The sequence below is a fragment of the Apostichopus japonicus genome, chromosome 9 (assembly GCF_037975245.1).
Source record: "Apostichopus japonicus isolate 1M-3 chromosome 9, ASM3797524v1, whole genome shotgun sequence".
NCBI classification, from domain to species: domain Eukaryota; kingdom Metazoa; phylum Echinodermata; class Holothuroidea; order Aspidochirotida; family Stichopodidae; genus Apostichopus; species Apostichopus japonicus.
This window is the reverse complement of record NC_092569.1, coordinates 14,440,128-14,466,105: the sequence shown is the minus strand read 5'-3', so window position 1 is coordinate 14,466,105 and position 25,978 is coordinate 14,440,128. Positions and strand designations below refer to the sequence as shown.

General features: G+C 37.3%; 1 protein-coding gene across 2 annotated transcripts in view; it reads right to left on the bottom strand.

Moving 5' to 3' along the window:
• The window catches only part of LOC139973521 (coiled-coil and C2 domain-containing protein 2A-like), a 37,120-nt gene that overhangs the window by 5,118 nt on the left and 6,024 nt on the right, over window positions 1–25,978 (bottom strand). For both annotated transcript variants that reach the window (XM_071980256.1, XM_071980257.1), the window contains exons 7-32: window positions 25,499–25,621; window positions 24,624–24,719; window positions 23,682–23,973; window positions 22,258–22,397; window positions 20,484–20,612; window positions 19,787–19,996; window positions 19,076–19,191; window positions 18,726–18,866; window positions 17,692–17,848; window positions 16,865–17,048; window positions 16,252–16,411; window positions 13,390–13,474; window positions 12,882–13,035; window positions 11,701–11,845; window positions 10,482–10,620; window positions 9,232–9,435; window positions 8,632–8,724; window positions 8,122–8,213; window positions 7,161–7,325; window positions 6,264–6,297; window positions 5,500–5,609; window positions 4,311–4,506; window positions 3,335–3,490; window positions 2,410–2,604; window positions 1,865–1,954; window positions 1,063–1,311 (exon numbers count right to left, since the gene is read on the bottom strand). In XM_071980256.1, coding sequence (XP_071836357.1) covers window positions 1,063–1,311; window positions 1,865–1,954; window positions 2,410–2,604; window positions 3,335–3,490; window positions 4,311–4,506; window positions 5,500–5,609; window positions 6,264–6,297; window positions 7,161–7,325; window positions 8,122–8,213; window positions 8,632–8,724; window positions 9,232–9,435; window positions 10,482–10,620; window positions 11,701–11,845; window positions 12,882–13,035; window positions 13,390–13,474; window positions 16,252–16,411; window positions 16,865–17,048; window positions 17,692–17,848; window positions 18,726–18,866; window positions 19,076–19,191; window positions 19,787–19,996; window positions 20,484–20,612; window positions 22,258–22,397; window positions 23,682–23,973; window positions 24,624–24,719; window positions 25,499–25,621 — 3,855 coding nt within the window. The remainder of the gene's footprint in view (window positions 1–1,062; window positions 1,312–1,864; window positions 1,955–2,409; window positions 2,605–3,334; window positions 3,491–4,310; window positions 4,507–5,499; window positions 5,610–6,263; window positions 6,298–7,160; window positions 7,326–8,121; window positions 8,214–8,631; window positions 8,725–9,231; window positions 9,436–10,481; window positions 10,621–11,700; window positions 11,846–12,881; window positions 13,036–13,389; window positions 13,475–16,251; window positions 16,412–16,864; window positions 17,049–17,691; window positions 17,849–18,725; window positions 18,867–19,075; window positions 19,192–19,786; window positions 19,997–20,483; window positions 20,613–22,257; window positions 22,398–23,681; window positions 23,974–24,623; window positions 24,720–25,498; window positions 25,622–25,978) is intronic.

Sequence of the window (25,978 nt, the reverse complement as noted above, 5' to 3'; positions counted from 1 at the left end):
CTCTGTAACCAGTTTTTAGAGTGAAGTTAATGAATTTCCAATATACATAATGACCCATACACCACTAAGGTGGCATACTCTTATTAGAGTCTATATCCATCCGCTTGATTGTTCTCCTTCAGGAAAAGTGCCAAAAAAACAGTAGGAGAACATCTCTTGTGACCTGTTATCCATCATGATCTAGTTTTTTGTGGCTTGCATGTTGAAGAGCATGAATGGAAGTACATGTGGTGCAATAATTGGTTCAATTGAGGCAATTTTAGACCCCTTCAGGCCTCCCAGGAGCAGCGTACAAAAATTGCTTACTACAGAGTGAAGAGGTTTGTTTACAAGTGGCGAAAACTTCAGACTCGGATAGCAACAAATCTGCATGGTCATGATAAGGAAAATTGATGGTGCCATGAAAGGCCAAATTGTCAGCTATATTTAGTATGTAAGTCAATGGGGCTTTTCATGGGCGTATGCTACCCTATGGAGTGCTTAACGGGGTGCATACAACTACCTGTATGTTGCAGTTACCAACCCCAGGTGTCAATATTCACTTCAAGCAATACATGTATTTTTTTCAAATCAATGAATAGGTTGGTTGAGAATATAGACCAGCCCCAAGATGACAGGAATCACTAGGCAGATAATGCAAACACTTACATCTTTAAGGAGAAAAGTATTCCATAATGTTAGTTGAAACTAGCTCTATATGAACACGGTTTTGAGCCTAAAATATAAATTAACAGCAACTTTTGTTAATTAATGAACTTCTTTCACCAGATTTGATGACAATGGTTCTTCTTTGATACTATGAGGATGTGGCTTTTGACCAAAATTACTTCTTAAAAATAAAACTCCACACATGTTTTGTTAATGTTTGATAAATCCGGACATGTGATATAAACCAAAGCAATACAGACAAGGCCGGAGCCATCAGATGATGCAATGAAATGAAAGATACGTCGAAGTTATATTTACTTATACTTAAGCCTGTTTTAAGGGCATAAAATCATTCTAAATAACTGAATCATTCCATAATACCCATGTCCATCATATGAATATTCACAAACTTACATTTTCCTGGTTTACCAGACAGCCGACTGACTTGAGCGGACAGAAATTGTTTGTTTGTTGGTACTTCTCGCCCGTCGTTGGATTCCACACCCAGAACTCGTTGCCCTCTTTGGACAGTACGTAGCTGGTGGGCCCCTCGGGGATGGCAGTTCCCAGTACCAGGTACGCAGTCTTGCCAAGATGCATGAAGTAATTGACTAACAACACCGCATGTTCTTCTTCGTCACCTTGCAACATTTGCAAAAATTGCTTAAAAATTTAAAAAAAAAAGAACAAAATGAAATTTCATGAGAGTTATTGTTTAAAAGCATATTATATAGGTTACCATTAATGATGCTATGTTTATAGGTGGGGTGGGGGAAAGCTTGGAGGTGGTTGGGAGGGTGTCTTGCAGTGAGTCGATTTTGATATCTGAATGTTTTACAAGGAGCGCTATAATCTAAGAGTGGAGTCAGTGCTTAGTCACAGGTTCAAGGAAAATGCTGCAAACAACAGATCACTAATAGTAAAGTTTGTCTTCAACACATGCAACAGTTATAAACTGCAAGAACCTATGAAAGGGAGCATTAACATCTTTAAGCCCCACTCTGCCTTGCCTCAATTGCATCTCTCCCATGCCTGTTTCTAAACAGGAGTTGCAGCTGAAATTTTGGCTGCACAATGTGGTAATGAAAGGGGTGCAAATAAGGCAAGACAAACTCAACTCATCCCCCCCCACCCTCTCCTACACATAGCATGGTCACATGCAATTGTGAACATTGGCTTCAGTCTTTCTGTTACTTGTTGTATATTACATACTCACATCACAAGAACTCCAAATGTCACAAATGCCTGGAAATGAGACATTGTCAGAGAGAAATGGCACCAAGGAGACAAATTTGGCTACATTTTTCTGAAAACCAAAGCAAGAAAAAATAAAGAGTTTCTTCCACCTTGCCACACTATTACACAACAAACAGTGAGATATCACTTCCCATTGTGCACACTCACATGTTTGGTTGTACAATGAAAGCACCAAATATACTACTGGAGTTGCCTGACATGGTAAATCGGACAAAGCGTGTACTTTTTTAAATAATGTTAATTAAAAAGTTAAAAATTGAAAAACTTAAAAATTTTCACGGTTTACAGTCTTGTATTGCTGCAAGGCCTTCTCAGTACACAACTTTAACAACATTTAACCCCTGGTGATTGGTAACCTGTCACATCCAAACACCCAACAGAAAGTATTTCATCTCCACAAAAAGTATGCAATCATTGGGGCAGGAGATATCACAAGACTGCAAACGAAAGGATTGCTTTCAAACGAGACCCCTTTTGTATCTATTTGTAAACTATGATGCTTACCGTCGTCTGAGACGGTTCTGAACCGAGGAGTGCTTCCGGTGGTTTCAGAGGCCGGAAATACCGAGTGATGAAGACCGAGGTACCGTTGATGTCCACGACTGTGGTCTTAACTTCTCGCTTTGGAAACTTCTTCAGAACTTGCAGGGTAAAGTTTTCGGCAAAAGCTAGTAACTTCTCATCTTCTCTACTTTCGACCTGTCGGGGACAGAAATGTGATTGGTAAAGAAGAGGTTTTCATGTCTTTTGGTTTGGTGTTATCATCATTAGACGTAGGAGCTCAATTTGATTTGGGGGGGGGGCTGTAGCGACTTGCCTGAAAATATAACCAACATTTTTTGCGCACACAGCGCATTCAACATCTTAATGTACATATCATATAGGCATGCATCTGTTAGTACATCGCATGCAAATTAGATACAATCCTTTGTCGTGTTATTACCCTTCCATATTGGTTAGAATTTTTGGGGAAGTCATTACAATAACAATGATAATAATATCAGGTTAACCATTGAAAAACACATTGCAATTTATATTTCTTTCATTACGTGCCCGAAAAATTCTCAGCATATTGCCAAAATTTTCACAAACATATTTGGTTGGGGGGCTGCAGCCCCCCCCCCCCGCCTCCTACGCCTATGGTCATCATAATTTTAGGAGCAGTGGTATATCTTTACTGTTATCTTTACTGTTATCTTGACTTGTGTCTATATGCATGATTTACAATGGAATTCCCCAATGTGACTTACCTGAGTAAAAAAGGATCAAGATATATAACTGACTTGGAAATTCTGATTAAAATTTGGAAGGATACTAAATAAAAAATTTAAAAAAAAAGAAGATCTTTCTTGGTTTTTAATTTGTACCTGACAAATAATATGTCAAAGAATGTTGTAGGCTTAAAAGGGAAAAGAGTTGAAGAAAATACCTTCTCTTTCTGCGGGTCTGGTGTTGTCAGAGGGGGCTCGATGGTGATGAATAGAGACAGATAAGTAGCGTTGGACACACCCCTGTCCACACTCTCCGCACTACGCTGATAGCCGAGAAGGACGGTCGGTGACTCTACCTTGACTGCTCCACTGACCTATCAGGGAAGAACAAGAAGTCTTATGAGTTGAGAGAGATAAGTATCTTATGAGATACATGACCAAGAAGGTTTGGCCTCTTCTGACCAAAAGGAAATTGTATACAATATTTTTGAAAGAAATTTGCATATATATACATACTGATGTCAGGAATAAAAGTCCCATGCTCTGCTTAATGAACTATAAGATGGATACCTTCGGTCCAGAGAGAACTGGTTGAAATCCTGTTATGGCTCCAAATTCGGTGGAAAGAAAGATGGAGGCACTGGGGGAGGGGAGGGGGGGAAGGGAGGGGGAGGGGAGGGGGAGGGGAGTAGTATTCCTTTGAGAAAATTAGGAAAATTATTTTAGTCATCTTCGATTCACGACTAAGGCCCAAATGAAACTCCTTTTAGGTCATTTTCAAAATTACAACTGAATAATCAAATTTCCTGCAAGTGATTCATCCAAATCATTTCTAACAGTTTTGCTTAAACAAGAGCTCAACAATGTCAAACTGGAATGATCATAACTAGAAACCACTCTCCATCAAGCATATTCAGTACTGACAATCTTCTCTTAATTTTATGACTCATAATTAAGATTCTTCTACAGCAGAACAAGAACAGCTAATTTCAGCTACGAAAGACAGGGAGTTTGGTAGTACATTCAGGAAGAATGTGGAAGTTAGGGTGGAGTATTTTCTATTACAAACTCATATTGACAGAATGTTTAGAAACAGGCGGTTCCAAAACTGCTGGTATTTATGACGTTAATGGTAAATTGTGTATGCAAATATGCAAATTAGGTTGCAATTTTGAATCTGACCGTTCAGCTTACCCTGCCTTGGAAGTACACGGTCGAAAAGGGAATTCTGACACTTCCCAGCCACCTCCTCTCCAGCCGTTGGTGGACGTTACTGCCCCTCTCACGATCGTCTCGGAGGATGTCGACAACATATTCATCAAAGACGTTGAAGTAGATATCCTCTTGGACTGTTTCAAGATTCTGAGATGAATAATCATTATTAGGAGCTCTGAGGGGTAGAAGATATAATTATTATTAGGAGCTATGAGGGGTAGAAGATATAATCCTTATTAGGAGCTCTGAGGGGTAGAAGATATAATTATTATTAGGAGCTACGAGGGGTAGAAGAAACAAATATGTCATAGATATGGAGGCCCATACTGCAAAGTAAACTGCGACTTCTTTGGCTACAAAATCATGGCATTCCTGTATACAATAAAAATGCTTCGGTCAGTTTGCGGCCTTGATAAGCCAATGATGGCTTCTTCGCAAATTCCTGCTTACAGGAGGATCTAAAATACATACAGGTGCAGAAAAGTTATCAACAGGTTTTTTCATACTCTCAATAGAGGACACAATGCTATGAATGTTTTGTTATCATGGATAAAGGAGATACAAAAATTAAAAATGAGAATTATTAAACTTGATTCTTCCAACTAGACAACCTCCTCCATCCTTAATGCCTTACAGGTTAACCATGTGTTGTTATGGACAGCAACAGTAAGAAATGAACATATCAATCATTTTACTATCTCCAATCTGGAGCCATAAATGTTCCTGATTGTGATTCAAAGAGATACAAAAATTAAGAAAAGAATAAGTCATTCAATTCTTTCAACTACACAAGACCCCCCCCCCCCCACCTTAATGAAAGTCAAGGACACTACATGTTAATGTGGACATCAATGTTAAGCCTAAGCTCTTTCAGACATTTTGTTTTTCTCCATAGGGGCCATGGGGCTATGAATGTGTCTAATTAAGGTTAAAAGAGATACAAAATGTTAAAACAGAAAAGAAACCTACATCTTTGAATGACAAAAATAAAACCCTATAATACTAGCATACCGAAATTTTACCGTAGACCACAACAGTAAAACTTTGACAACCTACAAGGAAAACCTCGCACCAGCTTCAAAACTTATGATAAAAAGAAATGGACGGAGTTCAATGTGCTTCTAACATGATAATAAAACCACAGAGATTATGCATCTATAGTCCATACCTGAAGGGCAAAGCTAACTCCTCGTTAAAGTTTGGACTACATCCTTCAGCAACACTGGTCTGCTTGACTGTCCCTTGGAAGACCACTTCTATGAATGGTCTCACCAACGACTGTAAATGAAATACAGGAAAAATTTAAAGGCATCAAAGGCTCGCCCAAAACCATGTGCGGCCATCTGAAAAAGTTAACTTTCTGTTACTTGCAAGTGACGTTTTGTTTGTGTTGCTACAAAATGCAGACAGTAATGAAACGTGATACCTTTTTATCTTTAGCTGGACCTGAGATGTCCATCGCTGTATCGTTTGTATACTGTGCTGTGGGTATTGACCCCAGCTGTATGTACTGACTGTACACTAGTGTCTAATTACCGACGGTAGCAAGCTGTGTGTGTATTTTCTGGGATCGATGGTGGTGTGTAACACTTCTGTTACACCTCATTCGAAACTAGGTCAAATAACCGGCATTAGACGGTTCTTTTTGTACAAGTCTTCACACCCTTTAAAGTAAAGCTAGCCAGGGTCAAATTTATGCGTTGCAAGTTTGTAAAAAGTAGAATGGAATTGTTCACTCACTACTGACTCATTGATGGAAACAAAATTTGAGAGAACCAGTCACAGTTTGACTGCTGCAAAGACCACAAAATTTATTTACACCAAATTTAATCCATGAACAAAACTCAAAACAAGGATTGTCATAAAACGAGGAAACTACTGCACAAACGTTCTTACCCAAACAGATGTTTGTAAATAAGATCAAGGACTTACTTGTCGTTCCTCTCCAGATGCTTGACCTCTGCGACTGTAAAAATAAACGTCACAGAAAGTAGAAATCAAAATTTATAACGAGTAAGGTGCCCAGAGGGAGTACTACAAGAATATTCATGTATTATTTTCAGAGACTAAAAAATGATGTAGAAACAAATTCATTACTGAGCCACACGAAATACTTCCGATTATAAATCAAATAAATTAGAAGAATCGAGTCTTATGACCAGTTTTCAGTCTTCCGATCTCTGCAATGCATCTGCATGATATTAAAAACAATGCCGAATCACACCGGAACTTTGACTGCCTCAGGGTTTTACTTTGAAAATAAAGCAAGGAGGCCTCCAAATATGAATGTAATTAAAGTGAAAAATTTGTCACAGTTTTGGAGTTTACTGACAAGACATGTTCATATTTTTAATTTCAACAAAATAAATGTGACGATATGTATGCCAAGATGACTACTTATGTAAAAGTAAGAGGGCCTGACGTTTTGATCCTAGCAGGATCTTCTTCAGAGGCTGCTAGAATCAAAACGTCTGGCCCACTTTACTTTTACACATTCTCTTACACAGGCTCTTCAGTGGATAAGCAATTTGCTGACAGTTTTTGTTTCATTTACTAAGATGACGACTTTTGTAGAAAACTATTGCCTGTTTCAAAAGTAAAATATACCACATGACACACATTGTACAGTGCAATTGTCCCTCCATTCTCCACATGCCCAAGAAAGAAAAAAAAAGAAGATATAAACGAGAAAAAAAAACCCAGATATATGATAGAAAGAGAGCAACTTTCATTGTCATGGACCAAATTCAGCCAAAAGTCCAAAATAACCAATTTCAACTAAAAAGTAAATAAAATTTAAGATATTTAGAAATGAATAAACTTGCTAACTTTTCAGATTTTCTGTCTGGAATCTCGAATGCTCTTTCGATGTTGACCAGGATGAAGACGTCCAAGCCGGACAAATTTTGAGCTGTGACTGTTTTCCGTTCCTTGCGGACTGGCTTGAGGGGTCTCTTTGGTTCTGTTAATTTAGCCAAGGTGGCACCCAATAGGCTATAATTGAGAGGGGGGGAGGGGGTTAAACAAAAACATACACAGGAGAATAAGGAACAAATCCAGGCTTTTCATCCTCCTTAATGTCTATGCTGCAAAATCAGATTTAAGTATTTGTTCATAAAATCATGCTACATTTTATCTAAGACAAATGAAGGCAATTTTTCTACCCGAGTCCAAATTCTGAGATGTCACCATCTGCTAATGCACTGGGTAGCCTTTACTTCTTGACTGTGTTCAAATGGTTAAGGTGGTATCCAAAACAATACTATGTGAATATTGGAGAAATGGACGGTGGATTTGAAGGAGGAATAGGGAGAGGGGGTGGGGTATGGGAAAGGGAGGTTGCAGGGGAATTTAACTCCTTTTTGGCCTAGTAATTGCACCTTGAGAGAATGATTTTTAGGGTAATACAACAATGACTGTGGAGTGGTATAAAACACTTAAATACTAACAAAATTCAGTAATTTAAATAACCACAGACAACAATCCCAAGGTTATCATCAATGGTTTGAACTCACCTCACGTCCGGCACCAAGGCTTCATAATTTAAGGTGGTATTGCAAATGATACATTAGAATATTGGAGAACTGGACATTGCAATGGAAGGAGGGGTGGTCAATGGAAGGGGTGGGGAGGGGGTTGTGGGAAAGATTAAATCTCTTCAACATAACTTATCACATCCCAAGAGAAAGATATTTAAGGAAATACACTGATATGTATGGGATAAAAATTTGGTTATCTGCATAACCACAGATATTATGCTTTGTGGATAACATCAACGGTCTGAACTCACCTAACGTCAGGCACCAAGGCTTCATCCACTACATCTGAGAGACTGAAGGTGTGCTTGGATGCACGATACCGATTCACTACCTGCTGCCGAACCTTGGAGACAAAAGAAAATATTTACCGTTGATCAAATTTATTTATGAATTTAACCGTCGGAAACACTGTGTTGTCCACTTTGCTGCTTATCTTACAATAAAAGTTCCTGACTTACGTTGCCTTTCCAGCTACATGAATATGCATAACTTGGTATTTGGGAAACTTTCAACCAAATACCACTTAGCATAAATTTTTTCCATAATTGTAAAACAACTCTCTATGCACAAGGTAAAATGTTGTTAGCTGTACACCAAATTTTGTCGTCAGTTATGTTATACTCTATAACTTTCTTTTTCCTGTTCGTCAAATGTCCAGTCTTACAATGTTCACAACAACTTCCATCAAAACTTTATCCAAACATCTTTACTAGAATATTGTGTCATAATGTGTACAAACAAGAATATAAATAGAGACATACCTTAGCCAAGAATTTGCTAATGGCAACTCTGTGCGGATCCATGTTCTCATCAACAGCGCCCTCCTCTTCTTGCTTTAATCTCTTCTCATATTCCTGTTTAGAATTAGTACATACGATTAAGTTTTGTTTTTGGACAAGACGAAAAAAACTTCTCCTAAATTATCCATGCTAGTCTCGTCTTCCATTTCCTTTAAATCCCTCAGTCTGTATTTTGCATGAATGCTCGATAAAGTTTACATCAGTATGCCCGTCAAAACTAGCCAACATTTTTTAAATTTGATGTTTCTCTCACCTACAACGTCTAACAAACTACATTTGTAAGAAATCAATACTAACAAGTAACTAGTACGTTAACCATCTCCACTTATTCTAAAAGAACAGATACATCATTAGGGGACAGAAAAATGACTTTTTATTCTAAATTTTTGCTTTAAATATCTGAATTGTCATGCAGCCTCTGAAGAAGATCCTGCTAGGATCGAAACGTCAGGCCACCTTACTTTGACACATTCTCTTACACAGGCTCTTTAGTGGATGAGCAGTTTGCTAACAGCCTTTTGTATGATTTTGTTTAATATCTAAACGATACTTAAAACTCACCACAAACACATTATCGGGAATCTCTTTATCGTTACATGGCACCAGACTGTAGCCACGAAACTCTTGGATCTCTTTGGCTCGTAACTCCAGAAGTTTAAATCGCTTGGATTTTTCAATCTCTTCCTCGTTGACAAAGTCAAATTCTTGTTGGAACTGCTCAAGACGGTAGTAATCTGGTGCTACATAGTTGTGACTTCCGTCTTGCTAATAGAACGTGAGAAAATTCAACGCACGAACACTTAATATCTTGTAAAATTACTTGCAGATCTTGTCGGTCAGAGAGACAGACTTGCTACATTCATTATTTACGGAGAGACTAAGTTAAATATAAGAGGCAAAATATGACAAATGGAAAAGCCGTACACAAACGTTGCCAATGAATACATACTTCAGTAGAATGATGCAGATGTAGATTTTTATTTCAGATAATTGATAAGAAAGGAGAACCATAACTCCAAAAAGTTTTGTAAGGAATATACCAGATAATATCAGTTGGAATCAGTTTAAATAAATTCCACCATACATTTGACAAAATTTCCTTACATTCTAGGGATATTCCGCTCGATTAAAAAAGTTCATTGTTTGACAAAACTGATGGGAAATATTCTGCATCCTTAGGTGAAAATCGCAACTTTATAGCATTTTGGAAAAATAAGATTAAAATGTTTCTTTTACAATTTGGAGATATTATATGAATGCATCTGGCACCAGTAGAGTTAATGGTGTCACCGTGGCAATTGAGCTGAAAAAAGTCTTTGTTTGAATTTCTTTACATTGTAAAAATGATTTATCAACAGAGGAAAATAATTTTCTCACAAAGAAGTTCCATAGTGGTGAAATTTGAAATGATGAGAATGTTGTCAGCTAAAGCAAATATTCCAAATGATAATATGAAAGAAAAGCTTTCTGCCATAATAACCAAACAACAACTATGATCAACTTTTGGAGTAAGGGTTTATTTGGCAAAATATTTTAGACTCCAATAACCATACCTTGAGTTAGTATAATAAGATGGGACCTTTGACTAAAAGTTTATATTAATATACAAAATATTCATCTTTTCCAAATAGAGTGTCATTTTGTTTGCCACCATAATTAAATGTATCTGTGTCTCTTAATGCATCTATCCGTATATCTCAATGCATCCATCTGTGTCTCTCAATGCATTAGCATAGTTTAAAAATTTTACATAGGCACCAAGCTTTCTTAGATTTCAAGTAAGGGTATTACTTTTTCAAGATATGACTTACTTTCAAGGCATGCAGTAGGAAGGTGTTAGATGGGTCATTTGGGTCGAGCTTGGCCTTTTCTGCCCATGCCATAAGTTGTTTCAGATCGCCGACACCAGTCGCACCCAATGCTGCAATAGCATCTATATGTTTTACAGTGCTGAAGGAAATGGCAAAAGATGAGTAACAGAGAGTTTTCTTAAGTTTCATGAAATTCAATAATAATAACAATGACAAGATTAGAGATGGAAAGATATTTCACATCAACAACCCATGACTGGACCCACACTGTTCCTCTTTACCCCTAGAGGAGGGGGGGGCATTGAAATGGAGGGTCCACAGGGATGATGAGGTCCAACACTCTACTCCTGCTAGACAAGAACTCAGAAGAAACTGCTCCTAGTTTCTGTGTACAAGAATCATTATTCATGTTTGTTTGCAAATAATTTATCCTTTAACAGCATCACAAAATTCTATGCGAAATGGTCGAATTGCTATGCAAATCCAAAGATGTAATGAATAATTTTTTTTACATATGAACCATATTACATAATAAAACACACTTAGAAACTGATACACAAAATTTAAACACTAAATTATTACCTATTATGCTTCCCTTTAACGATTTTAGCGGGGTGAAATGCTTCTCCCACCCAACCCAACTGAATCTTTAACAGTTAAGTCTACAGAGAGGTTATTTCATAATACTAACCATATGCAATGTAATGTAAAAAAATCTTATATAGCGCACTATACGCGCGATGCATCTGTGCGCTTTACAAACAATCTAGAATATACAATGACATAAAACAGTAAATACATAAAACAGTAAATACATATACCATATACAGATATTACAGGAATATGAGATCGAAAAACGATTAAAAGCACTTGTGAAGAGTAAAGCGATAAAACAGATTTACTACAAAATCTACAATTTGAATGCTAAAAAATGAAAATTCCAATTGAAGTTAGAACTTAAAAACCAACACGACAGAACATCATAAAATCTAAAAAATCCTAGAAACCATCATTATAGTGCTCTTGAAAGAAATGCGTTTTCAGGTGTGACTTGAAGGAGGTGAAGTCCGTGATCATGCAAATTCCGGGAGGCAGCTTATACCATAGATCAGGTACGGCGACCGAGAATGCTCTAGGGCCATAGTGCTATTTACCCATACCACTATTTTGATTAATTTACATTTCATAAAGCACAGAATGTAATAAAGGAGTAACTTACTTGACAGCATTATTGTCAAGATTCATCACTGGTGGGATGAGAGGTGTGTTGTCTTCAGCTAGCCCCCATGATGCACTGCTGAGTAGATACCCAGAGGTCAAAGAGGTCTGGTGTTGTCCCTCTTCACCGACTTTAAATGGTACCCCTACAGAGAGAAAAGAGAAAGTACATCGAAAGAAAACTTTTGTGCCTGTAATCGTTATTAACATTATTCACAGACTGCTCCACCCCAAACTACTCCACTCCACCCCTTAGCTACCCCACAACACACCTAGCCATAGCACTCCACTCCTAGCTACTCGACTCCACCTGAGCTACTTAATCCACCCCTAGCTACTCCACTCTACCCCTAGCTACTCCACTCCAGCCCTAGCTATTCCACTCCACCCCTAGCTACTCTACTCCACCCCTAGCTATTCCAATCCACCCTATTCACTCCACTCCACCCCTAGCTACTCCACTCCACCCCTAACTATATATTATATATTTATCAAATGATTTTTAAAGATTAAGGATTTTATTTTAGTTTTTAGCTGTATTTTGTAAACCAGGCACTTGATACTTAAAGATGGCCGCAGCTTTGATCTGAATTGGAGATTTTTTGACTGCATGTTCAAATTTGTCCTATCCTCCATATTTTATTAAATGAGCATTGGCAAACTGACTGAGAAATTGACGTGATCCCTGGTTACAGGAGTATGCAAGGTACTGTGGCTTCTGACTGGCGCCCCCAGGAAAGAAATGGCCATATAGGGATCGCCACCAACTAAGGGTTGGATAGCTCAGTTAGTAGAGCACTAGGCTTATGACCCAGAGGTCACTAGGCTTATGACCCAGAGGTCACTGGGCTTGTGACCAGAGGTCACTGGGCCTGTGACCCAGAGGTCACTGGGCTAATGAATCAGAGGTCACTAGGCTTGTGACCCAGAGGTCAAAGGTTCCAATCCTGTTCTAGCCATACATTTCTTCGCTCCTTCCCATCCACACACAATGCTATTAGAAATGTTAAATGCTATGTGTACAAATGGCTCATGAGCCTTAAATGGATGGCAAGCTTGGATCTAAAAGCATTTTGCAGTTTGTAAAATAAAGAAACAAGTAACTAGCGCTCAGTTTGCACTGATTATCTTTAACATGAGATGCAAAAAAGGTGATAAAATCTCATTAAATTAGGAACTCACCGCTTCCAACCGCACTGTGATCAAAGGTTACTTTATGATCGCTACTAAACTCTATTTCTTCTAAGAGGGCTTTCCCTGAGGTGACTTGAGTATCGGGGACTGGTAGGAAGAGATCGGCCAGACAGATGTTACCTGTAACACCAGTCTCATGTACCTGCAAAATGTAAGTCAAATTATTAGTCGATATCCAAAAATACCAGTCAATGACTCATATAATCAGGAGGGCACAGAGTAACCACGAACCAGATAAGAAAATATATTACCAGTCATCACTTATATCTCAACAGTATACACGAATCAAAACTCACATAAACCTACAAATAGCAATCAACAGCCAACAATAAATGAATAGACAAATAACCTTAAATACTTCACACCACATAAAACAAACTAACCATCAATAGAAAATCTACAAATAACCTTCAAATAAGTCAAAAATTTGAATGTTTATAAAAATAGAGCATATTATTTGGATTCCTCCCCCCCCCCCTTAAAAAAATGTACATACCTGGAGTGCTATGCTTTCTGGCCATTGCACGACTTGTACGTTGAATATATTCCCAAAATGTATTGTAAAATCTGAGGAGAGACTCCTGTGATAGAATCAAACAGATAAAAAATTCATTTGCTCACATCATCAATGTAAATTGATGAAAAGTGGTTACACAAGCAAGGCTCCATTTTGAATCCTCCAATTTTTATTTTATTTATTTTTATTTATTTATTTATTTCCAGTATAAATATAAATATTTATAAAAAGGACATCAAAAGTGAGTATGTAACAAGAAATTATTTTAAAATGTTAGTGTACAAAACACAAAAACAATAAATAAAAAAAAAATATATATATATACACATATATACACATATACACACATACATATACACACATACATATACACATATATGCACATACACACACACATACACACACATACACACACATACATATACACATATACATACATATACATATATATATATATATACAAAACGTACAAGTGCAGCTGTCTACAATAAATTTTTCAGATTACCATTTTGTAAATAAATAGCAGCACGATAAATAAAACTATTTCTATACACATTAATTCTGAATTTTGGTGTTATTGCTTTGTTTCTCAAGTTATACCTAGTAGTTTCTCGAAGTAGAGAGTTAAGTTCGGTATGCAAAGAATGTCTGTCATTTTTCTGTATGCAATTTACACTTCTAATGAACTCATTTTTAGCAGCATTGTTTACAGTACTCATAAGAAAGTTAAAATCTATATTAAAAATTCTAGAACAATACTTTAAAAAAATAATAATTCTCTTATTATCTTTAATTAGTAAAAAGTGATACCAAGCAGAAACAGCATATATTAGGTGTGGTAAGATATTGGCAGTAAAAACTCTTTTCCTTACATCAACATGAAAATATGGAACTATATACGATAGAGTTGAGACTATGAAGTACACCCGTTTAAGTATTCTGCTTATATGACCAGTGAAACTTAGTTTGTCATCAATACAAACACCTAGATATACTGTATGATGAGTGCGTTCTACTTCCGCATCTTTAATTGAGATTTTAGTTAACTTACATGATACAAGACCTTCATGTTTAATATTTATATTCTCAAAAACCATTTCCTTAGATTTCTTTGGATTGAGTCTTAGATTCTTCCCATCACACAGATCTACAATATTTGATACATCAGTTTTATAACTTGCTTGGTCAGCCTGATGCGTTCGCTTTGATACTTTACACACTATAGCAGTGTCATCAGCATATTTCACCACAGTACACATTTAGAAGTAGATCTTATTTCGTCAGTATATATTGTGAACAGAAGAGAAGACAGAGGACCGCCTTGAGGGACACCAACATTAATTTTTGATTTTTCCGTGAGACCTTTAGAATATTTTACCTGTCTAGACCAGCCATTCATAAAATTTGATATCCAATGTAACAACCATGGCTCTTCAGCGAACCCTTGCATGTCCTTGATTAAACGATTTGGAAGAACCGTGTTAAAAGCACTGGAAAAATCGAGAAATAAGACCTTAGAAATAGTAGTATCTTTGTTATTTAATCCTGTGACAATATTGTGAATAAGTGTTAAAACAGCATCGGTACATGACAACCCCTTCCTATAAGCAAATTGATTGCTATCTCCATATTGATCAATGGCTTGGGTTATTTGAGGCACGATCAATTTCTGCATACAATTAAAACTTATACAGGCAAGATCAATTGGTCTAAAATCATTTACCGATCGTGGGGTTGTCACTTTGGGTATAGGGGCTGTTATGGCATTTTTCCACATAGCCGGTATCTCACATTGTGCTGTACATTTATTGAAAATAGTTGTAAAAATACCCGATAGTTCATCCGCACAAAATTTATATACCCACCAAGCTGTATTGTCAGAGCCACCAGCTATACCATTATTTAGAGACTTAAGGCATTTTGTAACATTCTTTTCTTCAAATTTAAAGTTTTCATTATTCGTACGTTCAGGCAAAGACAAGGGAACATCTAAGCATAAGGAATCATTGAAACATCCGAAATAAACATTTAGCTCATTTGCCATTTCTCATAATCACATAATCCAAACCATAATCACATGTACTAAACAGTCAATTTTCCTTTTCCATCCTCATTTTCCTCCATTTTCCATTCTCCTTTTCCATCCAAATGTTACCCATTTAATAAAACACCTCGCACAATTACTTTGGCTAGCATATTTTTCAAGATTCTTACCGATGAGATTCCAGGCCAAACCAAACCCAGGTTTTACCAAGCAGAGAGAGGATTGGACTTCCCCATACTTTGCAAAAAAAGCTTCCTTAATTATTAAATCGATGATACGTTTTACGACGATCCATCAAAAACGACGAAAGAATAGTTTGAAATACAGTCAACTCAATATCCAGCCAAGATTCAGATACTTAATAGATTTGATGCACAGATGCACAGGACAGGATCCTGGATTTTAAGAATTTTAGTAGTGTAAGGGTACATTCGGAGATAAATTTAGAGCTTATATTAGGTTTGAAATTAGTTTTACACACAAGGTGTGCTAATTGCTACTTTGAACTTTTTTGTGAGGGGTTGAAATGGGTGTGTACACCCTCCTCAGCCCTGTGGATCCACACATGATGACAAGTAATGTGTGAAATACCTCTGATTTTGTCCAAGGGACTAGGTTTGATTCACTCAGCCCCTAAGTTTGATTTCATGTTTTCTTGCAAGTTTGTAGCACAAATGTGACCAACAGACTGTTCCCTTGTATTTTTTTAAAATATTTTCTTGTAGTCTTTTAGCTCATGTTCATTCCTTCTCTTTGAGTTTGACTCAACAATGTCACGACATCATCGTGCCATTTACCTTACGCTCGTCTTTGAGACTTCTTTGCCGTTCACAAATACTTTGATGAAACACCGACACTTTTGGACGTCTGCCCGCCTCTGCTGCTCCTGCCTGGGACACTCGTGGGTCGGGGTGATGATGGCAGTGTTATTAAGTTCTGGAGTAATAAAAGGCTCTCCTGTAAAAGACAAAAAATGACAAAGAAAGAAGTGAAAAAAGAAAAACACTAAAAGAAAAAACAACTTGAAAGTTCAAAAGTAAAGTTTACTTTACAGATCCCAGGCAAACTTTGTTTCCAAACCAAGAACTTTGCACTTAACCATACATGACAGTAACTCTCAACATGTTTACAATCTCTCGAATGGGGTAGAGTGACAGTCTGCAAAGTAGGTCGTGGGATTTTTGCAAATGTGGGATAGTTTACTACGGGTTTTGGCGCGTGGAGACGGAGATCGGTTAAGTTATTTGTTTTGCAACATGATCTATTTAGTTGGCTAGCTTTCATACAGTCTGAGCATGGATTCTGAAGGGTGTGATTCTGGTCAGTCATGGCAAAGTCCTTATGGAAGATCATGGCCCTAAGAGTTTTCAAATTGGGATAAGAGAGAGTCCGATTGTCAAACTTCCTCACCTGGTCTCCTTCTGTTTTTCAACATCTTCTGGCGAACAGACTCCCTAACCTCGTTTTCCAGAAACTCATACTCTGGTTTGAGCGGCTTGGCCACCGGCTCCTCCTCATTCTCATCATCATCTTCTTCATTCTCATCTCCTGTTAAATTCTCCTGGGAACCCTGCTTCTTCTTCCTTTTCTTTTTCTAAAGAGAAATAATCATATAATTATAATAATAATCATCATAAATAAGTTCTTAATATAGGCACCAAATACCAAAAAGCCTCTAGGCGCTTTACAAAAACTAAAAAAACTAAAAAATATAAAAAAGACAGAAAAGACAGAATAAAAAGTCTAGAAAACACATAAACGAAAATTAAACAGTATGTAAAATACAAACACAAAAATCTAAAAACATGAGAAGACTATAAAACAGACCAAAACCTATAAAAAACAAAACAAAGGATAAGCACATTGAAATAAATAAAAAATTGAAATTGAAATATATTGAAATAAATAAAAGAGGAAAATATTCTCTGCAGTGATTAAGAAATATGGATACCTTTGTATTTAAATTTGTTACATAAATATCATAAAGAAATTTTGAAAGGGTGAAAAATGGGAGAGCATACTGTGAAAACACACTACAAGTCTGTTGCTAATTCAGCCGAACTGTCCAGTCCTAACATAAGCGGATCAAAATTAAAGGAGCATTCAAGAGGTCAAAATTATCTGCACTAGAAGCTGAAAACCACATTCTGAGGGCCAGTTATATCACAGACATTATTGTCAAGCTCACAGATGAATAATAGATAAACGAAAAGTCTTCTCATTTTTTCAAACGTTACCTTATTCTTGAGGTATTCCTTCCATTCTCTTAATGCTGTTTTGTATTGACCCATCCTCTTCTCATATTCCTCTTCGTAATCCTCCTGAATCTCCACCGTCTCTTCTTCCAGGCATCTCCTCCAGATCTCTTCATCTTCGGCTTTGCTTGTTTCTTCCCTGAGGAATGGAAAATATTAGTTTTAGCTCATCCAGAATTTGATGACAATTTTACCTCGAGTAGCAGGCTGCCCACCAAAACTGTGTTTCACATCTCCCAAGATTCAACTCTGTAGGTAGTGTACATTGTATCAAGGTTTTCATTTTCATTAAAACAAAAAAAGTGTCATCTTTTAGTTGCAGCACTAATGATTTCCGACAGTAACAAACTGTAGCCCTGACTATCTTTATGTTAAAGAAAGCTAGGCTAGACACTTCTGCTATGATAGTATGGTAGGTCGAGACAGTGTCAGTGTTGATTTCTGTTTAGTAAATATTTATTAATATTAATTAATTTAAACTTAGTTAACACTTCTCACATATGACATATGTCAATAAGTATCTGGCGTGAGAGTGCTGACTTGAAGCTATAAACATACATGTAATTAACATGCATGCAATGTTGACCTATGATGAGCAGACGATTGAAGCATTGTAAAATATAAATACTAACGGTATCTCACTATCAGAGTAAGAAACCAGACAAAAAAGCTGGCATGTCGACATTTAGCAGATTTGTAACCTGTCACTTAATTTTATTGTTGAGTCAAGTCATTGTCCAGTGATTTTAAGTTCCTGACTAGAGTCCAGTCATTAAGTGGCGTCACTCTATAATCCCTGCCGCAAAAAAAAGTTAGACAAACTTTGTTCAAGTCACTTCAAAATTTGAAAATTTAGTGATTTGACTCATGATTCATAGCAGCTCTCTTGTCAAGAGTAGTCTTGTACTATTGCGGTGATCTGCATACACATGTTGTATTATTGATTAACTTATGACTTCCAGTTGTAACAAGCAAAAGTTTATTTCCGATCTGCGGTCACAGACTGAGATTTTTACCGTCTCACGCTCAGCTTCAGAGGGGTGTTGGTGCAGGTCTCTTCCGTCCTCACAGCCTTGATTCGCTTCCAGGTTTTGAGAATATTTTTCAGTAAAGTTCTGTCTCTCAACATCTCATGGTCTCGAATTCTTCTCGTTTCCCTAATAGTCAAAATAACAAGATTTAAAGCAAGGTGTTTAGTAAAAATATAGATTGTAGATTTTTTTTTTTTTTTTTTTTGATCTGTGGGGGGGAGGCAGTTGTTCACCACATATTTCTCAAACACTTTGATCTGCAACGATTGTTTGGTTAGGTTTGATTCTACCTTCCATGTCCCCAAAGATGTTTTAAATAGGCTATAATTCCTCACCTGATTTCATATTTATAGCTTCGGCATGACTGTCGGAGGTCCTCCATCACAGCCTCACTAACATCTCGTTCAAGTTGCATCTGCAAGGATCTGGCAGCCTGCTTTAATGCTCCAAGCTGCAAAATAAAGCAGGGATGTTAAAGCCATTCATTTCAGCTTGGTTGTAAGTTTTGTGTCATTATGAAGAGGCCATGTAATATTCACGTATATTTGGAAACTCTGCAACTCTCAATAAGAGATGTATTTGGTTACGACCAATTGGGTGTTACCGATGGAGTTCTCCAACGTTTCTGCAGTGGGCATACCATGGAGGGCGCTACCATACCATTAATATTGCACGTGATCTATACTTTCCATAAATGTACTTATATATTTAGCCATGTCTGAGAGTGACAATGAGAATACACTTTGCACATTTATACTAATACCTTCAGAATTTCAAACTAACAATACATCAACCTATATATTACTTCCATCATGTACCTTTTCAGTGATTTAGCCATTTCAGATAGTAACAATTAGAGACTACTTTGCACAGTTATACCTACCTTTAGAATGAGGTAATGCATCACTTTTCAGTACATTAATTCCATCATTTAATTTTCAGTGAGGTGTTTAGCCATGTCTGATTCTACCAGTTAAAGACTAGGTTATCCACTGTTCCTCCTTAACAATACAACATGGGATATATTAATATCACAGAGCGCTTACCTTTTCCGAGAGGTATTTAGCCATGTCTCTCTGTTTACGTTTCAGGTACTGGTCGTACATCTGAGTGAGACTGGAGGCAAGCACATGTTCTTTACTGAAGAGAGAATGATGGGTAAAGACGAGGGTGTTGACATCGACATCCAGCTGATAGGAGGCATCGATGGACCTCAGAGACGAGAAATAACCTTGGTCGGGGTCAGCTAGAATCGCCTGTGAGAGCAAGAGAGAAAATGCAAATGTTGTCACTGACAAGATTGCCATTAGCCTGAGGGCGAAAGGAGAAGAGAAAGATGGCAAGAAAAGTTGGGCCAATGGTAGTCCTAACATGATAACAAAAGTTGACAATTAGTAAAAACAGATCTAAAAAAATGCTCCTTTACGACCAATGGTTACCTTAAAATGTACCTCTTCTCACTTCAGATTATAACAATTCCTGTCGATGTAAGTAAGTTTTGTTTCCTTTTATGAGAGTTGAAACAGCGTCTCGTTGTACGCCAGTAATTCCAATCACCGTTTCTGTCTTAACAGCAGGTAAACATTAAACGTGTCTGAATCTCTTTACGCCGAGAAACGAGTGAATGAAATTATCATGATTCTTTTACCAACACTGGCGTAAAAAAACAAAAATCAAATCAAAGGTTGTATCATCCTCTGTAAACTTTTGGAATCACAATAACCGTTCCTTGCTCTTACTGACCTTCATGAAGATGGTCTGCAGGGACGTTTCTCTCTCCTCATTGGTCGGTATGTGCGGTCTAGTCGGAATGTCCTTCAGAGGGTCAGGAGAAACTTTTATAAGGCCATCTTCACCAAACCAAGCAGATCCCTTTTGGCAGAAAAGAAAGTTAAAGCTAGAGGATCAAGGAGGAAACTTTCGGCATATACAGAGAAGAACTGTATCAGGGATGTGCTCAAACTGGGCAGCACCGGGCGGCTGCGCCCAGCAGTTCTGAATGCGGCCCAGCACAAGCAGTATTTTAAACATTTCCGCCCGGCACTTTTTTGATGATAATTAATTTTTTTTTACCATAACCAATATCTGGGAGAATACATGGCACATAATTGGAAAAATAGTACCTCCTAAGCATACTTCATGTGCAAAATTTGTCCAGTGGGGAAGGGATACCCCACCCATGAGATCCCTCTCCCAGGGTGTGGATCACACTACCGCACAATCTGCCCAGCACTCAAATATTCCTGAGCACATCCCTGCTGTATGAAATACATTTGATTGTGTAGATCACACTTTCTTCAATAGTATGTAATGTTGAAAAACCCCTACTTTTCTGCATGTTGTGACATTGAGTGTTCTGGTTTGACTTCCAATGTACAATACATAATCAAACAGGAAATTTAGGAAACACAACTAACAGTAAGGTGCTGAAAATCATTAGTTTCACTTGAAAACTCAAAAATATGTTTAAATAGACCTGTTTATCAATAATTATGAACAATATTGTATGTACTACTAAGTAATCAACTCATAGTTCTGTAGTAATATACTGCAGCTTGTCAAGTTTCGCAGAAATAAATAGGCCCGATATGACAGCCCCCTCTGTTAATTTGTTGTCATGACTGTGGGCATATGTAATTTCAGACACTGCTAACTAGACATCAACTGTTATATTGTTACACATTGTGTAACAAATGGAGTGCATGATCTAGATACAGATTACAGTGATAATATCACTGTTATGTTACTGTTGACTGTTGTTTATACCCTTTATTATGGTATAATATTGTTGGGTGAGACTATATGAATTGTTGAGTGCTAGTTTCACCGAGTCTCTCATCAGTCCCATAGGGACGCTAAAGTAGGGGGCACCAGGAATGGGCATAGTCATAACACTTTTGCCTCTTTAAAATAGGCACCGAAAGGAGAGTGCTGGTATGAACCAGATTCTGACACGATCATAACTTGAATGGAGCTTCATATGTGCTATTCTTCGGCAACTGCACTGGTTACCTGTTTCCTACAGGATAAACTTCAAGATCATCCTGCTCACATAAAAAGCCCTGCATGGATTAGCACCAGAATACATGAGTAGCATGATCAGTCGGAAGACCACCACCCGCTCTCTCCGGTCCTCAAATCAGCTACTGCTCCATGTACCAAAGTGGAAGCTCAAGTCATTTGGTCAACGATTGCTTTCTAATGCCCCTCCTACTCTTTGGAACTCACTTCCACTGCACATCAAGTCGGCACCCAACGTTAACATTTTCAAAAACAGACTCAAAACTTATATATTTTTGACTGCCTTCCCTGAGCACTAGCGCCACTGAGCATTGGTTTTCCCTCTGGATATGGCGCTATATAAATTTGCATTTATTATTATTATTATTGAAAGTCCTTCTCCGTCCCTAGGGTTCAGCAACCCGAGGATCGCTCGAAAGGGTTTGTTTTGACCACTCAAGAATCTGATATTTAACAAGCCGCACTTTTATCAGAGACAAAGAATTCCCTTCCCTACCTTGTCAGGTCTCCTCAGTAACCTATTTTCCATGGCATACTGATTCCTGGCAGAGACTTCTGGTCTTACGCCGACATAAAACCCTTCGTCTTCGAGATAACGGGGATGAACGTTTCCGGGTACTTTGTCTTCGGCAGGAACTAAGATAAGGATGATCAAAATGGCACCTTTTGCAAGTAACAAATTCCATTTTAAATGTTTCAAATGTTACATTACTTATTTTGCATATTGTGTTACACAATGCTCTCCTTCCTTCGGCTGTGAACAGCATTAAAATTTAGACTCTTCAGTTGTTTTAATTACAAGGAAAATTAATTATTATATGCACTAGAAAACTTCATATCTCTATTGCCAAACATTTGAAGAGAACACAAGAAACCCCTTTTTGATCATGAACATGTTCTTAACCTCTACATGACTGGGTCATAGTGAATGTTTTTGTCACTTTTTTTCTGTCACTAAAACAATTCAATTGATTTCCAACAGAAAATGGACTTAGTCGGCTTAGTTAAGAAATAAATTGGTTAACTTTCTCACTACCTTACGCAAATATAATTGTCCACATTTTCATTATTGTCATGTCTACAATTACCCTTAAGCATTTATGTTCAGGGGTGGTTCTGCAACAGCAAACATATACTTAACATATACAAGACACTAACACTTCTAACCTCCTGAAATTGACGACCAGTCAAAAATGGATACATATGTGTATAGAATTAGATCAGAATATTCCTTAAAAGTTGGCCCATCTTATATACAGTAACAAACAACATTATTTGAAAGGTGGTAGGCCCCCAAATCAGCGTTATCTCTTTTTTCAAGGAGAGATAAATCCAATGGTCATCATAGGTCTATGTGACAGAGATAAATGTAACGAACAACTTCCTAACACAGATAAGAAAATTCTGATTTCATTTTGAGACGTATCACAGATTTTAATCGCTTCACAGGCAAGACTAAAGAATCGATTTAGCCATCTGCACTTCAAGTTTTTATGTTTTTCTTTGTTTTATTACAATGCATATTTCCTGTAATTTAATTTTGTTTTCAAATGCTGAATCTAAATTATTGAAGATCTTTACATGACCTACTGATGTCATTGGGTTCATTGTCAAAACTGTGAACAATCTACCTTGAAAATGTGGACAGAAAAATCAAGAGAAATTCAAAACTTTCAGATTCAGACTGCACTATGACATCACAGTGTAACAGAAATGACAGCTACTGTACCAGACACAAATGTTAAACAAAGGATATCTCCTAAATGGAGAAACACTTTTCTTAGCTGAAATGGATGAGCTATTCTTCACAAAGATCTCTGTCATGTAAGCCAAAAGTGATGGTTGTGGTTTTTGTCTCCTCTTTACATTTCACAACTACTGTAGCTAAAGTAACCTTCTAAGCATGGTCTGTGAACTCACCTGGCTTCAGTTCGGGTACAAAGTAAAAGCCTTCTTCATTCTCTTCTCGGACCCTAAGAGGCAGGTACTCCGCCCCTTTCATCTCCGATGGAAACAGAAGGTAATCATCAGAGTCGATGAAATGAGCTGCCAAGATTTTCCCCCCGGCATCCTCCTGAGTTTCAACGGCTGCCTCTTCTCCTTCTGGTTCTGCCGATGTAGAAGGACCAGCTGTCTCTGTCGCAGGGGGAACCGGTTCAAATGTCTGAGTGAAGAAATCGTACGCCTCCTCAGCTGTTGGTATGTCTGACTCCTACGGAAGAAAATTCAAAACACAAAAGTCAAACAATATTTACTTTTAAATATTTCAGATTGACCAAAATGTTAAGCACGAGATACAGCAATAACCTCATTGCATCAGATGTATGTAGCCGCTGTAGCTGCTTCTTACTGAACATATAACACCATACATACACCATACATTTATGAAACAAAGAATGTCAAAAACACAACTATATCAAATAAACAACAACTTTAGACTACTTGTAGCTTTGCAGACAAATCAACTACGATACAAGATGGACACTAACCTTACCCCACCAAAAATTTGGTGTTGATATCAAAACACAACTGGATCAGATGAGATAACACCAAGCTTCCACCACAAAGATAAGTGTTGTTATCAAAACACATCTAGATCAGATGAACACCAACCTTCCACAAAAATGACAAGTATTGTTAATATCAAAATACAACAAGATCAGATGAACACCAACCTTCCACCACAAAGATAAGTGTTGTTATCAAAACACAACTAGATCAGATAAGATAACACCAACCTTGCACCACAAAGATAAGTGCTGTTAATATCAAAACAAAACTAGATCAGATGAACACCAACCTTCCACCACAACGATAAGTGCTGCTACTATCAAATCACAACTAGTTCAGATGAACACCAACCTTTCTCCTGACTGCTTTAAATGCAGCTTTCCATTTACTCTTGGCTGCGATGGATTCCTGAAGCTTCTTGTCTTCTTCAATCTCTTCTTTCGTCAACTGATGAGAAAGACATATAAAAGAAACAGATACTTAACGTTCATTTCGATACATTCAAACCAATGGGGAAATACCAGGCCACAAACAATATGGTGGCAGCATGTCACTTTAAATAGGAATCAAAACATATTTCAATTCTGGCAATAATAGTAATTCCAATGCAGCAGCATAAAGAGTAACAACAACAGATTTCAATCCTTTGTCTCTTCCACGAGCATGCACGTTGTCTATTCCATTTAAAGATATCTGATTCAAAGTACTGTCACAAAATTGGCCGCAAGTTCTCACTACCAGAAAAACGAGATGGATTCATATGATCACACACATGCTGGGTGATTGACTTGTTTAAGGTTCCACATTGTGCAATGTTTCAAAATGAAAAAAAAAAGGGTTTTAGAAAAAAAAAAATTAAGGTGACTTGAAAATTCGAAACTGTTTCAACAGATATGGTCTTGAATAATTACAAACAAATTGTATATATCACTAGTAATCGACTCACTATACCATTCAGATCTGCGGTCAGAGACTGCAGCTTGTAACGTTTCATGGAACTAGATAGGACCGACATAACAGTACCCTCTGTTAATCTTGGGCATGGCTGGGGAGCTACCTTATGTAAAACTAACATATTTTATAGCACAAATGTTTTATTCATATGCAGGAAGCATTTATTCTCTAAAGCAGTTGTGCCAATTTTAAAGCGGTATGTCCACAATGATGCTTGTCTCAATATCTTCCTATGCTTTATCTATGTGTTATGGTGAGTGGATATGGATTACCAGGGAAGGCTCGTCGAATCTCGTGGCGAGATCTCTCGCCCTCAGACCCCGGAGTCTTCTACCGGGGAGATCTTTATCAGGATCCCGCTGGACCTCTTCCTTCAAAGACTGTTCTGCCTTTTGCTGCAAGACGAAAGTTTATGAATAATTTTGATTAATAATAAGTAGAGGAGATAAAAAAATGATAAAAAAAAGGGGGATCCAATGTTTGATTCCTAGCTAGAACCTTCTAAAAGACATTTGTTTGAAGGTGACAAATATATACTCCATAGTTAAAATGTGACATAGAATTTGAAATTTCAGAGAGCAAAAGTAAGTCCATATAAGTAACTTAATTATCATGATTGAAAGATGTGACTTTAAGCATTGTGAATATGTAAATGAATATCAAGAGTTCATAAATATTGAAACAGATTTTGGAGGTTGGTTGTCAATGTTTACCAAACCAATCAGATATAACTTCAAATAAAAATTGCCATT